Genomic DNA, 16,324 nt, shown 5'->3' with positions numbered 1-16,324 from the left:
GTTCCAGTCACTTCCATGTTCACAGGTGTATAAAATCAAGCACCTAGGCATGCAGACTGTTTCTACAAACATTTGTGAAAGAATGGGTGGCTCTCAGGAGCTCAGTGAATTCCAGCGTGGTACTGTGATAGGATGCCACCTTTGCAAAGTGTGTTCTCTGGAGTGACTAATTGCGCTTCTCTATCTGGCAATCTGATGGACGAGTCTGGGTTTGGCAGTTGCCAGGAGAACGGTACTTGTCTGACTGCATTGTGCCAAGTGTAAAGTTTGGTGGAGGGGGGATTATGGTGTGGGCTTGTTCTTCAGGAGCTGGGCTTGGCCCCTTAGTTCCAGTGAAAGGAACTATGAATGCTTCAGCATACCAAGAGATTTTGGACAATTCCATGCTCCCAACTTTGTGGGAACAGTTTGGGGATGGCCCCTTCCTGTTCCAACATGACTGTGCACCAGTGCACAAAGCAAGGTCCATAAAGACATGGATGAGAGAGTTTGGTGTGGATCAACTTGACTGGCCTGCACAGAGTCCTGGCCTCAACCCCATAGAACACCTTTGGGATGAATTAGAGCAGAGACTGAGAGCCAGGCCTTCTGGTCCAACATCAGTGTGTGACCTCACAAATGCACTTCTGGAAGAATGGTCAAAATTCCTGTAAACACACTCCTAAACCTTGTGGAAAGCCTTCCCAGAAGAGTTGAAGCTGTTACAGCTGCAAAGGGTGGACTGACGTCATATTAAACCCTATGGATTAAGAATGGGATGTCACTTAAGTTCATATGCGAGTCAGGGCAGGTGAGTGAATGCTTTTGGCAGTATAGTGTATCAACCCCTTTTCATCAATGAAACTCTCTATAACAGACCCATTTGTGTCAGTGTTCCTACTTTCCCATAGTGTGCTTTTCACGTTGAAATCCCCACACCAAACCATTTTCCATGTGCTTGACCCCCAATAGAGTTCAGTGTGTCATGATCTATCCTTTTACACCGATTATAGTAGTTAATGATTGTGAGATCCTCCTTGCCTGACCAAATCCTGATTGCCATCGATTCATAATCTTTCCCTATACTAATTACATCATACGTAACCCCATGCTGTACAAATGTCATCACACCTCCCCCTTTACCATCCTTCCTGTCATTTCTAACTGTAGAATATCCATTTTAAAGAAAATACCATTCTGATTTCAACCAGGTTTCATGGATTCATATTATATGTGGTTTACTGTATATAGACATGCTATGTAACACTTAAATGACTAGGACCATGAGGACCCACCAGCCCATGCACCAGACTTTGTGCTGCCCCACTTAACATCTCCTCAACAGTTTCCTGTGTCAGCTTCTTAACTCAAAGGTATTTTTCTGCTGACCTTACGATTATCTTGATCTTTTCTGTTTTCTTGTCAGGTTGTGCTGTGCAGTAATGACATCTGAATAGTACAAAGTCCTTTTTGCTTAGAGTCAGTGTGTCTTTCTTTATTTCCTTGAATCCTTTACATCAGCTTGTTTTTGTTGTTTTCTTTTGCCTTTTGCTTTGGTTTCTCTGACTGCTTGGCCATTTTCTTTATCACCTCAGCATAGGTGATTCCTTGGATGACTTTAAAGGGATACTTCAACATTTGGCAACAACTCCAAAACACTCTTGTGGACAAGTTGTGAACTGCACGTTCACCACGCTATGAAATAATCATGGAACATTACGAGACGGAGATGTTTTAAAGGTAAATGCAAAGCCGGAACTACACTCCATACATGGCTGCTGCACTGTGTCACTCCGCCCAATGGTTTACTCAGGAAATAGTTCCGAGTATTAGCGTCATGTGTCGTAGTGTTACATAATTACATGTTATTATTTCATAGCATGGTGAATGTACAGGCCACAACTTGTCCACAAGAGCGTTTTGGAGTTGTTGGATTGTGTATTTGACGAGTTTGATGAGGAAAAGCCGGAATACAATAAGACTCCATTGGGTTGGCACAGCACCTCCAAACTCGGCAGCACTGATCTAAAATAGCTCGCATGGACAACTAAAGGAAACGAACCTATTACTAAGACTATAGGGATTATGGCAAGGGATGAATTTGCCAAAATGTTGAAGTAACCCTTTAAGTTTTTGGACCTAGGCTGCTCTCTTGCTGGCTTCACACCCTTGGTAAGCTCCATTATTGTGGGTGTTACTCTTTTACCCTCAATCTTATTCATTATGATAGCTTTTCCTTGTTGGGCACTATTCCTGCAAACAATAACCTTGCAAAGCAGATGGATATGCCCGTTTCCTTGTTTTCTCGCTGGCAAATCCATCTTGTTAAGCACCCATCTGAACAGTTTGGGCCTGGTTAGCCAGTGACAGGACCAATCAGCGACAAGGGGCAGTACTTTCGGCAGTGTTGTTACCTATGGTCGTTACGCAAACAAGCAGCAGCAAGAACTGGTGCAGTTAAGGAGGAAGAGATTAGCGTGGATCCTGCTAAAGCACCAGTTTTATAAGAACTTGATGACATGTCTTCATGAAAAGAAGAACAAAGATCAGAGTTGTTTTCTTTTCAAAAACTACAAAAGTCGAGTACTAACATGTCTATAGTCGCCATGTTTCGTGTTAATCCTTGGTAGCAGCGCAAGCCGCTAGATAGCTGCTACGTCACGTGTTTTGTTGCTCTGTTTGGCCCGTGGAGATGTGACAGACAGAACGTTCATCCAATCACATTCCGAGTTTTTTTTAAATCCTCTGCTTTTCTCAAACGTTTCCTATTGAAGCTTTACCAGATGGATGTGTGAAACACATCCATCTGGCGTGTCAGGTTATGCAAACAATCAGTAACACTTCACTCCTGAGCATCCTAGCACTCCCCACTTCACCAACCTGTCTGTTCGTTGCTTTGGTTCGTTGTATATAAAGTCCCATTCAGCAAATGACACTCCTTCCTGACTTTAACCCTGACTTTGTGTCATTTTGTGTCTTTGTTGTGATGACATCGTGCTCACTGTCAGTCTCACCTGGATAAAAAGAAGTTTTTTGCTTTTTATGTTTCTTCGGCCTTGGGCTTTCTCCTGCTGTACTCCACTCATCTTGCCCGCTCACTACATCCGTCTCTCCTGCTCACTATCCATTCTTGTCATTTCCTTCTGCCATCTCCTCACCATTCACAGCTCAGCCGGTGCCAACCGCCCTAACCTCGGCCAAAGTTCCTTATTCCCTTTAGGAAAAATAAATACACAATCACAAAGAACCAGGTTCTTTTAGGAATTCTAACAAAGATTTATATTTTCCTTTTCCCAGACCAAATAAGTTCTCAGGGTTCAACACCCTCATTCCACATCTCTGTAGTTTCCTTAGTAGTTTTCCTCTTTGAGTATTCTACTTTTACAATGACAGACAACGTGTTGGACTTTCTTATTTAACTCCACATGGATGTTTTGTTGCCCTCAGTGCAGGCTCACAGGCATGGTTGCCTTCCTCATGACACTCTAAAAATATTAGTGCACTTTACTTTATTCAATTAGTGAAACATTGAACCTCAGACATCCAAAATCTTGTTTCTTAATGTGTGATTGTTTTGTTTTTTCTTTCCTTCAATATTCACGTCTTCCTGTGTCCCTTCATGTTGTACCTTGTTAATTTACGTTATTATACTCTAATATTTATTCTGTTTCCTATATAAGAGAGGCCATGACATGTTTTGAAATGCCACTAGTGGGTATGAGGGGGATTTGTTTTGTTTTGTTGTGCATTTTATTGTGTGTATTGTTGCTAAATAGCGCAAATAAAAAGTTGTTAACAAAAAAAATTAGTGAAACATCTTTACAATCAAAAATACTGAGTAGAATTCAAAGCTTTGGAATGAGTAACACAAATCATCAGTACTGAGTAAATCTCATGCTGATATGAATTCTGTTTAGGATCCGGCTCTGGACAGATCCAGTACGTTTCAGTATTGGTCAGTCATCTGGGGCACTCCAAGACCTGCTGGATGATTTCAGTCTCACTGATCTTTCTAGAAGAATAAATCCTTCTTTGAAACAACACAGTGTTTTTTTTCTGTAGGCTTAAGAACTGTTGATGAATAGATGATTTGTTAGCCTCTGCAACCTTACCTTCTCAAATTCACTCTTCTGTAATTTCTCCCTCCAAAGCCACCAGGTAGCGCTTCAATACCATGCTACTTAACAATAATGACTGTTGTGATTATTTCAGAAGTGCCTTTAGAGTTTTAACCTCAGAGAATGTAGATTCTGTAGATGATCCATGAGGTTTGTGCTGCAATTAAGAGATTCATCAGAAACACTACTATCTGTTTTTCCTCTCATTTTAATCAAACAGGACAGCAGAATAAATAAACTTGAAGATGATTTGAAAAGACCAGAACAATTCCAGCATAATGAAGGGTTAATGTTGTTAGTTAAAGTTAACCTGAACAGCCTGAGAGCTGAATTTGAAGTTTAAAGGAGGTTCTAGTTCTAGTTGTCTGCTAGTGATGAGTCAGCAGAAATATGAAGAACACTCAAACATCATGGCATTATCTCAGGACAGAGGTGACTCACATCCGTCAAAGATATAAATGCAGATTTGTCTTCATTTTACTCTGAACCTTACAGATCTGAGATAACCTTAAATAGAAGCAATGGTGAATCCTTTTTCAAAGATGTTGATCTCCCAGCTCTTAGCTGCAGAGAAACTCGCTGCTCCAATAACTATCAGTGAATTAAAGAATGCAGCTGCAGGAATGAAAAAAGGTAGGGATGGGATTGGATTAGCAGAGTTTGATCTCACTTTCTGGGATAATACTTGTTAGACATGATTCCTAAATCTACGGAAGTCTGTGCCTTTTTTAATAACTTGAACATAAATGCTCTGTTGAACAACAAAGACTAATTCATGTAGCAACGACAGGCCGTTGTCCATTCTTCATGCAGAATCAACATTTCTGCTCTGATTTTAGCGTCGCGTTTAGAGCCTCACATAGCACATCTAGTTTATTCTCATGAGACAGGCTTTGTGAAAACTCGCCTAGATTCAGATAAAGTTTGTAGATGACTCCATATAATCCATACTGCCAGAGATATACAGTAGCTTCCCCATGTGCTGTTTTGTACGGCGTTACGGACATGACATGGTCAAAAAAATTAAATTGTAGCCACAATATAGCTATAACGTGCGCACATAATACTATTTCATGGCCACAAAATACTAATATGTGGCCACGAAATAAGTATAATGGGCATACTTAATACTAATTAAAAATATTAATATCATTCCTGGACAGCCTGGTAAGCACATCAAGCGCACCTTCCTAGCCAAGCGTCCAAGTCGTAACTCCGCTGGTAAAGCAACCTGGCTCTCAATATTCTGTTTAAATGCCTCTCAGTAACAACGGTTCCTACTATGTCTTTGTAGTTCATTCCCATCCTGAAATCAAATTCAGTCATGCTATCCCTGTCCATCATGTAGCTTTTGCCCCTGTACTGCCTCTTCCTTAGACCTTAGAGAAGGTGCGCTGGATTTGCTTACCCAACTGTCCAGGAATGATATTATTATTATTTTTTAGTATTGCGTCGCACCATATATTTAGTTCATGGTCACTAAATACTAATTTGTGGCATTAGCATTTTGTGGCCACAATTTAGTGTTGGGTGGCCACGAATTAGTATTTTTGGCCATAATTTAGTATTTCGTGGCCAAAATTTAGTATGTCTTGGCCACAAGTTAGTTTTTTGATGCCACAAATTAGTATTTCGTGGCCATGAATTAATACTTTGGTGCCACAAATTAGTATTTTTTGGCCATAATTTAGTATTTCATGGCCACGTATTATTATTTGGTGGCCAAAAATTTGTATTTTTTGACCATGAATTAGTATTGCATGCACACGTTATAGCTATATTCTGGCCACAATTTAATTTCGTTATAGCTATATTCTGGCCACAATTTAATTTTTTTTTGACCATGTCATGTCTGGGGCTCCGTATTTTTGAGCCTTTATGCAGAAACGGCCTCTAATCAGCTAAAATTAAATAATTTCTGGGAAATTCTGCAGCATTTTCAATTAGGTACCAGTTTCATCACATTGATGAAACTGTTGGTCAATAACCCAACGATCAGCACAAATGGTATCACATCAGATCAGAGTCTTGCAGACAGGGCTGCCCGTTAAGTCTCTTTTTATTTGCTCCATCATGAGAGCCTCTCACACCCATTTATCACTCCCATCACTGTTCATGATACCACACACTCCATCTCATTATATGCTGATGATATTTTACTTTATTTTGACAAGGCGACTTCTTCCCTTCCTCAAGTTATAGATACCTTTGAGGAATTTAGTTCCCTGTCTGGTTATAAGATTAACTGGAAAAATCTGCATTATTTCCATTAAATTCAAAGTTGCAGTGTAAAACATTACTAAATCATATTTCTGTTGTCATTTTAAGTACCTTTGAGTGGATATTTCCCCCTCTCCTGTTCTCTTGTCAGTTTTGTTAATAATAGCTTCAATGGACTCTATAAAAGAATTGAATTAGATCTCGAACGATGGTCGTTCCTCCCAAAATCAGTGCAAACCTGTATATCTGTCACTAAGATGGGTATACCACCCCAACTATATTTTTATTCTATGGCTGTGTTTAACCAGCTTCAGGTACAGTGGGGGTCCCCGGTTTTTGGGACCTTATTTTGGGGGTCATGAGCTGGAAAGGTTGAGAAAAACTGCTCTAGAGAAATGTCAAGTCAGCAGTCTTTCCCATGGTTGTGTTTGTGTGAAGAGAAATAACTGACAAGAGACGGGGCTTTTCCACGATATTCTAAAGTGTAGCAATAGTGGATGTTTTATCTTTATGAGCTGCAAGCCATAATCATCAAGGTAGGTTTTATTAAATTACAACAAAAATTAACTTTTTCCTGATAATCTAATGTTTTTGAGATACACCTGTATTTCTGCCATGAAGCAACAGCTCAGTCAGAGGGAAGCTCAACTTTGCTCAGAGCCCTCAGTAACAGTCCTTGTGGTTTTTGATTTATTTTTTAGTTTCTGCAGAAAACCACCAAGTTCCAGAACAGTCAGCAGGCCACTGTGTGGGTGGGTGTAGAGTAGAGGTGCATGTTCGTGTGGGAAGTTGTGGTGGGGGTGTTGTTGCACAGTGATATAAAGGTGGAAGTGAAAGTAAGGCAGTCAGTCAGTCAGTCAGTGAGTCAGTCCTGCAGAGATGGAGAAGTTTAAGACGGTGCTGACCATCGCTAACAAACAGACCAGCCTCGGTTTCGGGGTGGTGGCTCTGCTGACGGCTGGGGGGGAGCAGGTCTTCTCCTCGGTGGTCTTCCAGTGCCCCTGTAGCCCTGAACTTAACTTTGTGTACGGCCTGGTCTTCCTGCTGGTTCCGGCTCTGGCTCTGCTGCTGCTCGGCTTCATCCTCAATAAGAAGACGTGGAAGCTGCTGACGGGGCTGTGCCGTAAAGAGAAGCCCTGCAGCTGCAGGAAGCTGGCTGCTGCCGTAACCATCCTGGCTCAGATAAGCTGCTCTGCTCTGGTGGCCCCCACCACCTGGGTCGCAGTGGCTCTGCTGAATGGGAACTACTTTGAGTGTGCCATGACTGGAGTCAGGCTGAGCAGCTATAAGAAACACCTGTGTGGAGAGAAAGCCTCCTCAGAACAGTGTCAAAAGGACCTCTTCATGTTTCCCTGCAAGAAAGGGCTCAACGAGGACCAGAAGGCCGACAGAGACGACGTGCTGCTGGCCCTCAGGGCTGAGTCTCAGGTAAGAGCTACCCAGGTGATCCTCATCCTGATTCCATGGTGGTACCTATAGGTCACCAAGGTCAGGACCTCAGTGTTTATCTGAGGGGCTAACCTAATAGAACTTACTTCCTCTGGCAAATGCAAAGATATGAAAATGCCATGAGAGCGATTCGCTCCTCTGATAACTGTTAGTGAGTGTGTATGTGAACTGAGGAAGAAGTGAATGCTTTTGTCATCAATAAGCAATCTTTGATAGACGGGGATGTCGTGCTAAGAAAACTAAAGTAGGAGGAAGAAATGTTCAGCAAAGGGAAGAGCAGAATGACAAACACAGGAAAAGCTTCTAACTTTACTAAGCTCTGATGAGCACATTAGATTTCCAGGTTTAGGCCCAGATCTGATGTTTACAGCTTTATCTTTAGGAACAGTAAAATCTCTGCTGTCTAAATAAAAAAGATTTAGGACATTTAAATAATTTTCACAGGTAGACTGCCCACACATTTCTGTTTTTGGTCCTCAGTATTTCTAAAACTCTGTGTCTGATCCTAAACTCACCTGTGACCAGAGATCTGCAGGATTTATGACAGTGAAAGGACTGAACTGATTCATATGAACTCATAACCCAGAACAGTTTATGGACCGTCTCTGTGAAAGTTTGTGAGGAATGAGTCTAAAGATTAGTGGTCCTCTTAGTTTAGTGAGTCTTCACACTGAACTCTAATTAAAGCCACAAAGAGCCTGACAACAGAATTGGCTGGACCCCTGAAAATCCCAGAGAATGGGCCCTCCACAGTTGTGATTTAGTAGTATTATAAACACATTTTTTGACACTTTTAACCCCTTTTTGCCTCTTTAACCAAATTTTTTGCAAGATTTTAACCCTTTTAATACCAATTTTCTTGAATTTTTTTTATCCCCTTTGTGCCACTTTTAGCAATTTATTGCCAGTTTTCTTCTATTTTTGCCACTTTTTAACCACTTTTCATTACTTTTTTAACAATGTTTTCATCATAAGTTCAACGAACATAAGTACAGTACTCAAGTAAATGTACTCTGTTACTGTCCACCACTGTTTATTTCACATGTATCTCTCTGTGTGATTGTCATCCTCAGATTATAGGCTGATGGTTTATTTCACATTTGTCTCTCTGTCTTATTGTCATCCTCAGATTATGGGCTGATGGTTTATTTCACATTTGTCTCTCTGTCTTATTGTCATCCTCAGATTATAGGCTGATGGTTTATTTCACATTTGTCTCTCTGTCTTATTGTCATCCTCAGATTATAGGCTGATGGTTTATTTCACATTTGTCTCTCTGTCTTATTGTCATCCTCAGATTATGGGCTGATGGTTTATTTCACATTTGTCTCTCTGTGTTATTGTCATCCTCAGATTATAGGCTGATGGTTTATTTCACATTTATCTCTCTGTGTTATTGTCATCCTCAGATTATAGGCTGATGGTTTATTTCACATTTGTCTCTCTGTGTTATTGTTATCCTCAGATTATAGGCTGATGGTTTATTTCACATTTGTCTCTCTGTGTTATTGTCATCCTCAGATTATAGGCTGATGGTTTATTTCACATTTATCTCTCTGTGTTATTGTCATCCTCAGATTATAGGCTGATGGTTTATTTCACATTTATCTCTCTGTGTTATTGTCATCCTCAGATTATAGGCTGATGGTTTATTTCACATTTATCTCTCTGTTATTGTTATCCTCAGATTATAGGCTGATGGTTTATTTCACATTTGTCTCTCTGTGTTATTGTTATCCTCAGATTATAGGCTGATGGTTTATTTCACATTTGTCTCTCTGTGTTATTGTCATCCTCAGATTATAGGCTGATGGTTTATTTCACATTTATCTCTCTGTGTTATTGTCATCCTCAGATTATAGGCTGATGGTTTATTTCACATTTATCTCAGATTATAGGCTGATGGTTTATTTCACATGTATCTCTCTGTGTTTTTGTCATCCTCAGATTATAGGCTGATGGTTTATTTCACATGTATCTCTCTGTGTTATTGTCATCCTCAGATTATAGGCTGATGGTTTATTTCACATTTATCTCTCTGTGTTGTTGTCATCCTCAGATTATAGGCTGATGGTTTATTTCACATGTATCTCTCTGTGTTATTGTCATCCTCAGATTATAGGATGATGGTTTATTTCACATGTATCTCTCTGTGTTGTTGTCATCCTCAGATTATAGGCTGATGGTTTATTTCACATTTGTCTCTCTGTCTTATTGTCATCCTCAGATTATGGGCTGATGGTTTATTTCACATTTGTCTCTCTGTGTTATTGTCATCCTCAGATTATAGGCTGATGGTTTATTTCACATTTGTCTCTCTGTGTTATTGTTATCCTCAGATTATAGGCTGATGGTTTATTTCACATTTGTCTCTCTGTGTTATTGTTATCCTCAGATTATAGGCTGATGGTTTATTTCACATTTGTCTCTCTGTGTTATTGTCATCCTCAGATTATAGGCTGATGGTTTATTTCACATTTATCTCTCTGTGTTATTGTCATCCTCAGATTATAGGCTGATGGTTTATTTCACATTTATCTCTCTGTGTTGTTGTCATCCTCAGATTATAGGCTGATGGTTTATTTCACATTTATCTCTCTGTGTTGTTGTCATCCTCAGATTATAGGCTGATGGTTTATTTCACATGTATCTCTCTGTGTTGTTGTCATCCTCAGATTATAGGCTGATGGTTTATTTCACATGTATCTCTCTGTGTTATTGTCATCCTCAGATTATAGGCTGATGGTTTATTTCACATTTATCTCTCTGTGTTGTTGTCATCCTCAGATTATAGGCTGATGGTTTATTTCACATGTATCTCTCTGTGTTATTGTCATCCTCAGATTATAGGATGATGGTTTATTTCACATGTATCTCTCTGTGTTGTTGTCATCCTCAGATTATGGGCTGGCTGCTCATCGCCTCCATCATGCTGTCTAACCTGATGCTCACCTGTCTGGCTCGCTGCACCTCCCCCATCAGCTACATGCAGCTGAAATTCTGGAGGGCGTACGCTCAGGAGGAGAACCGTCTGATGGATTCTTACGCCACAGAACACGCCAAAGAGCTCGCTGACAGGAACCTTAAGAGCTTCTTCAAAAAGACGCCTCCTCAGGAAATCCAGACCCCGTCCAACAAGGACTGGGAGAGGATCTCCTCTCTGTACAAGTTCTGCTCCAAAGATCACTTCTACAGCACGCTGCACCGCTTTGTGGAGAAGCAGACCACAGAGGTGGACAGTCACATGATGAGGATGGAGTCAGTGAAGTCAGCTGACTCGGTAGCAGTTAATCCACCTGCTTTTGACTTTGTAGACAGTCAAATGATGCCATGAGGAGGTTCCTCTTCATCCTCTTGGATATTAAACTATGGTGCTCTTTCAGGACGGATGTAGAGTTTATTTTTGATGTTTTTTAATGTGAATAGTATGTGAGGGGATGAGGGACAGTAGTGAAGTGCAGCATACTGTTCTGCAGCTGCTTTTTTCCTCATGTATCCCACAGAATCCTGTTAACTAGAGTGTACTAGAGCCAACATGTGCCAGTGCTCTGTTTGCTTTTTCTATGTTGTGTAATTTACAGTGAGCTGTCCATGATCAATAAAGAGAGATCAATCTTCCAGTTTGGGTTAAAGAGTAATATTATTATAGCCCTACTATTCTAGCTTTAAACTTTGTAGGGACATCGCTCAGCTCCAGGGTTAACCTTAGCCCTAACCCCAGCTCTCGGCTCAATCCTCACCCTAATCCTTACTCTGTATGTAAATACTGGACTGCCCTTGGTTTTGCCCTCATGTACAGTATTTAGTGAACCAACGTGAGCTAGCCCAGCGAGCATGTTGAAGATAGATCCAATGAGGAAGGCTTTGCCCAGGGCTGGACTAGTAATATGAAATACTTTGGAGCTGAAATGATTTAAATGTTTTCTTTCCTGGTAAGCCCCGCCCACAGAGCAGAGGCCTATTCTTTCTTTTCCTTATGATGACAGATCTCTGGTCCAATCACATCCCCTAAAGTTCTGCTTACCTACACACACACACACTCTGCTCCAGTTCAAAACTGAAAGAGTTCAGAATAAATGGAAGTATAGTTTGATTTTTTTTTTTTAATTTAACAGCTTTAGATTAAATCTGTAGCTCTTCTGGGGCAGTGGTTCCCAAAGTGAGGGTTGATGGATGCTTTCAGAAACAACAGAGAAATCTAAAATAATTCAAAGTAGAATATTTGATCTGTTAGGTTAAAAACATCTTAAGTGAGTTTAAACTGTGTGTAAACATGTCCCAGCAGTTTTATATCAGACTGGAGGTGATGGTCGGTCCAGAGGCTAGACCAGTAGAGGATCACTGCGCTGGGGTCACTGAAAACATCAAGCAAACTGTTTCATTTCTACGGCTAACTCAGTCAAAGATATAAGCATTAAATAAAGTTCAAACTTTATTAATGCTTCTGAATTTGATGCTCACAAAGGTCCGTTTTGTGTTTAGCTGTGAAGTGATTGTAAGGCTGAATAATTTAAGACTCAGTGGTGTTTATGGTGATATCTGGGGAGATAATCAGATAATTCATGAAAAATGTAGACGAAAATGTCCTGTGCTCTGATTCTGCAGAATAATGAAGCTGCAATGAAAATGAGCAGACGTGATGAGAAGCAGAAGTAAATCCTGAAAACCAGAAGTGTGACAGTGGATGACGGTAAACACAGAGAATTACGGGAAGAAACTAACTCTCCTCAGGTTTTCAGAGGTTTCGAAAACTCTGAAAAAAGATTTAAGCTTCTTTGTCTGCTGCCACTAGTTTCAGAACATATGAGAGAACTACTGACACATTCTGGGCTTTACAGAGATGAAGAAACCAGTAAAACCCTGAGACTGGACCAGTTTAGAGTACCCATGAGTTTCTCTCCTTTTATGCCCATAGCAGCCAATGACACAGAGGGATTCTTTGCAGCATGAGATGGAGCATTGTCATGCATGAAGATCATTTTGCTACAGAAGGCACGGTTCTTCTTTTTTTACAATGGAAGAAAGTGGTCAGTCAGAAACTCTGTATACTTTGCCGAGGTCATTTTCACACCTTCAGGGACCTAAAGGGGCCTACCAGCTCTCTCCTCATAACTCCGCCCCCTCCTTGCTGACATCACAGCCTCATTGGGACATGGTGGCCATCCACCAACCATCCACTACTTCTCCATCTGGACCATCAAGGGTTGCACGGCACTCATCAGTCAACAAGACTGTTTGAAAATGAGTCTTCATGTATTTCTGGGCCCACTGCAACCATTTCTGCTTGTGAGCATTGGTTAGGGGGGCTGAATAGTAGGGTTATGCATGACTGCAAGCCTCTGGAGGATCCTACACCTTGAGGCTGGTGGGACTCCAGAGGCACCAGCAGCTTCAAATACCTGTTTGCTGCTTTGTAATGACATTTTAGCATCTGCTCTGATGATTTTATCTGTCAGAAACCTTCCTAATTATGCCTTTATCTGCATGAACTCATCTGTGCTCTGAATCAGCCACTAATTTCTTCACAGTACGATAATTACACTTTTTGACACTTTTCAGCAGCAGAGATCCTTTCTCTTTTCCATATTGCTGAAACCTGTGGCCTGCTTAATAATGTGGAACATCCTTCTTAAGTAGTTTTCCTTTAATTGGGCTCACCTGGCAAACTAATGATCACAGGTGTCTGAGATTGATTTCAGTGATCCAGAGAGCCCTGAGACACAAAACCATCCATGAGTTTAACAGAAAAACAAAAAACTGAATGTTTATGATGGTGTATGATCAGGTCTGATCTTGATTAAAAGATACAAGAAAAGAAGGAAAAGCCACCTGGCCTATCTTCAGGCAGACAAGGATTGAGTTAAAAAGCCTTTATCAGCTCAAGGCTTAAAGGCCCGTCCCTAGGCAGACTAGGAGTAGGGCCTCATCACCCTGGTGGGCCTCACTTTGAGCGTTTTTTTTTCTTCTCTCTCTGCACATCAAGCCTGTATGTGTATGGTTAATATGATCCAGGTAATGTATTTACAACCCTGACCAAACACAAACTTTCCGTCACACATTAAATTAGTTAATAAACCCTAAAGATAGCCTAGGAGATCAGTGTCACGTGTGAATGAAGCGTGTGGTGACCACTCGCTCTGCCTTTTTTGGTAGCTGCTGCACAGGAACTCTCATCACGGCTGTCCCATAAATTCACCCATTGTTCTGCATCCTCATTTGTCAAACTTTAACTTCTGCCATTGTTTAGTTTGTGAATATGTCATAAAACTCTGTACTGGTTCTAATCAGGAATTCATTGATGCAATCGAACTTCCTTACGCAGATCAGCTGTTTTAATATCAGACCACGGGTGAAAACAAACAATGACAACAACATGTTTTAAGGTGGTTCAGTGAAAGAAAGTCTTGTGATGATAACACTGAAGCAGTGTTGATTTTGTCGGCTAAAACTATGACTAAAAAATGTTCGTCGACAGCCTTTTTTTCTGTGACAAAAACTAGACTAAAACTAACAAAAATAGACCTGTGATGACTAAAACTGACAAAAACTACGTTTAGTTTTCATCAGGACAGCTAAAACTAGACTCAAGTGTTATTTAGTTTTTGTCAGACATTCAAAATCCCCGATATTTCTCCACTGTGGGTGAATCTGTAATAAACAATGCATCTGTATCTGTTCTACCTCTAATCTGTAGAAAGCAGGGACCCCAGGTTTAGCGGAGTGCAGAGAACACACTACCATGATTTGGTACCAGATTTAGACAAGAAAATAAATGCTTGGACTAAAAGCAAACACTAAAATGTGAGGACTTTTTATGGACTAAAACTAGACTAAAACTAAAAAGTGACTAAATTGTGACTAAAACAAACATGTATTTTATTTAAAGACTAAAACTAAGACTGAAATTAAAATAGCTGCCAAAATTAACACTGGACTGAAGCAGAGACACAGTGAGGAAGAGGAAGAGGCAAAACGGACAAGCTGCTGTGTGTGTAGGTGTGAGTGTGTGTGTTTGTGTGTGTGTTGTTCCAATGCACATAAATGAAATTAATGTATGTATACCAAAAACATTTGTAATTGCAATAATTTCTGGGAGAAATGGTGTATTTTCTGGAAAAATTCCTGGGGTGCCAATACTTTTGTCCATGACTGTAATGGCGTCATTTCCTGAAAATAAAATGGAAATAGACCCCCCCCCCACACACACACACACCCCCACACCCCCACACACATACACACACACCCACACCCACACACACACACAAAAACATTAGAAAAAAGCCAAAATTGACATAATTTTACAAAAACTCAAAAATGGGCCTTTGTTTAACAAAGAAATGTCGTCAAGTTCCGATAAAACTGGCGCTTTAGCAGCATCCACACTAATGTCTTCCGGCCTCTTGTTGCTGCTTGTTTACGTCACGACTCCACCGCACCCGAAAGTACTGCCCCTCGACGCTGATTGGTCCTGTCACTTTCTAACCGGGCCAAAACAGTTTAGACCAGAGCTTTGGAAGATGGATTCACCAGTGAGAAACCAGGAAACAGACATATCCATCTGCTTTGCAAGATTAGGTAATCTTAGAATATAGAAAATTCTGACTTTGAAGAAAGTAATTAAAACTCGATAAAAAAAAAAATCACTGTCATTATTCCAGCATTTAGCAAATAGAAATAACTTTGGTAATCCTGACTGGCCTAAAACAGGAAAAGTTTAGTCTGATTTAATGTCACAGTGAGAGAAAAAAGGCTTTGTCTCTTTTATACAGTGTATGTAAATTTCTGGTTCCAGCTGTAGATTTAATCTGAAAACCTCTTTGCATTCTATCTCTATGCTGTTGCTGTTTCAGCCCTCAGATCACATGATCACAGATGATCCTCACCTGTGTCTGTGTCTTCTTTCCTGTAGGTGGAAACTGATCTGCATTTTCTCTGATTTTCAGGGATTTTTATTGAAAATGCGCTGAGCTAATAAAGGTGGCTTTCCCTTTTTTGACAATTTACAATTCACTCTTCAAGAGCAGCTGGCTATTAAAGCTTAATGTTAAAGAAATGTGAAATAATTTTCATCTATTTTGTTTTACTGTTGTGTATGCTGCCATGTGGAACTCCTTCAGTGACTGCTGGTTTTACACTGTCTGAGGGTTAACAAGAAAACACTCGCCAGAGTCTGTCTGCAGATCTTTGAGTCTGTTGTTTACCACATTTGTGTTTGATCTGAATCAGGAAGAACCATCATCACAACCTGACCACTTCCTGTGCACTGCAGACATTCATGCAGTCTTTCACCACTCTAGCGTCAGAGCTGACATCACCCTTTTAAGGATTCAGAGGCAGGTTGAAAGTGGGTGTTTATTTAATAGGAGATAATGATGAAAAATGAATGGAGAGCTGGCTGAAGTACTGGTAGGGAGTAGGAGACACAGTCGTAGAGCTGTAGTATACTCTGGCATCTGAAGACCCAACATGAGGAGATCTTCACTGACCAGAGACTGGCTGCGGCTGTGACTGCCCAGTAGTCCTGCCCTTTCCAACCAGCCTGTTGGGAGAAAAACCCG

The 16,324-nt window shown here is 40.6% G+C and overlaps 2 protein-coding genes across 5 annotated transcripts in view; both read left to right on the top strand.

The window, feature by feature from the left end:
- LOC121513254 (NLR family CARD domain-containing protein 3-like) overlaps positions 1 to 16,324 on the top strand; it is a 945,231-nt gene that overhangs the window by 826,320 nt on the left and 102,587 nt on the right. The window lies entirely within an intron of this gene.
- calhm6 (calcium homeostasis modulator family member 6) lies at positions 7,182 to 11,386 on the top strand. The gene is made up of 2 exons (XM_041792879.1): positions 7,182 to 7,745; positions 10,666 to 11,386. The coding sequence occupies exons 1-2, from the start codon at positions 7,197 to 7,199 to the stop codon at positions 11,098 to 11,100; spliced, it is 984 nt and encodes a 327-aa protein (XP_041648813.1). The 5' UTR covers positions 7,182 to 7,196; the 3' UTR covers positions 11,101 to 11,386.

Source organism: Cheilinus undulatus, linkage group 8 (assembly GCF_018320785.1).
Source record: "Cheilinus undulatus linkage group 8, ASM1832078v1, whole genome shotgun sequence".
NCBI lineage: Eukaryota > Metazoa > Chordata > Actinopteri > Labriformes > Labridae > Cheilinus > Cheilinus undulatus.
The sequence above is the reverse complement of the archived record's forward strand: the minus strand, read 5'-3'. Positions and strand labels throughout refer to the sequence as shown.

Excerpts from the sequence above, each read along its gene's own strand:
- calhm6 (XM_041792879.1), top strand. The coding sequence starts at position 7,197 with ATGGAGAAGTTTAAGACGGTGCTGACCATCGCTAACAAACAGACCAGC. Across the intron at positions 7,746-10,665 it reads CCCTCAGGGCTGAGTCTCAG|ATTATGGGCTGGCTGCTCAT; the intron begins GTAAGAGCTACC and ends TGTCATCCTCAG.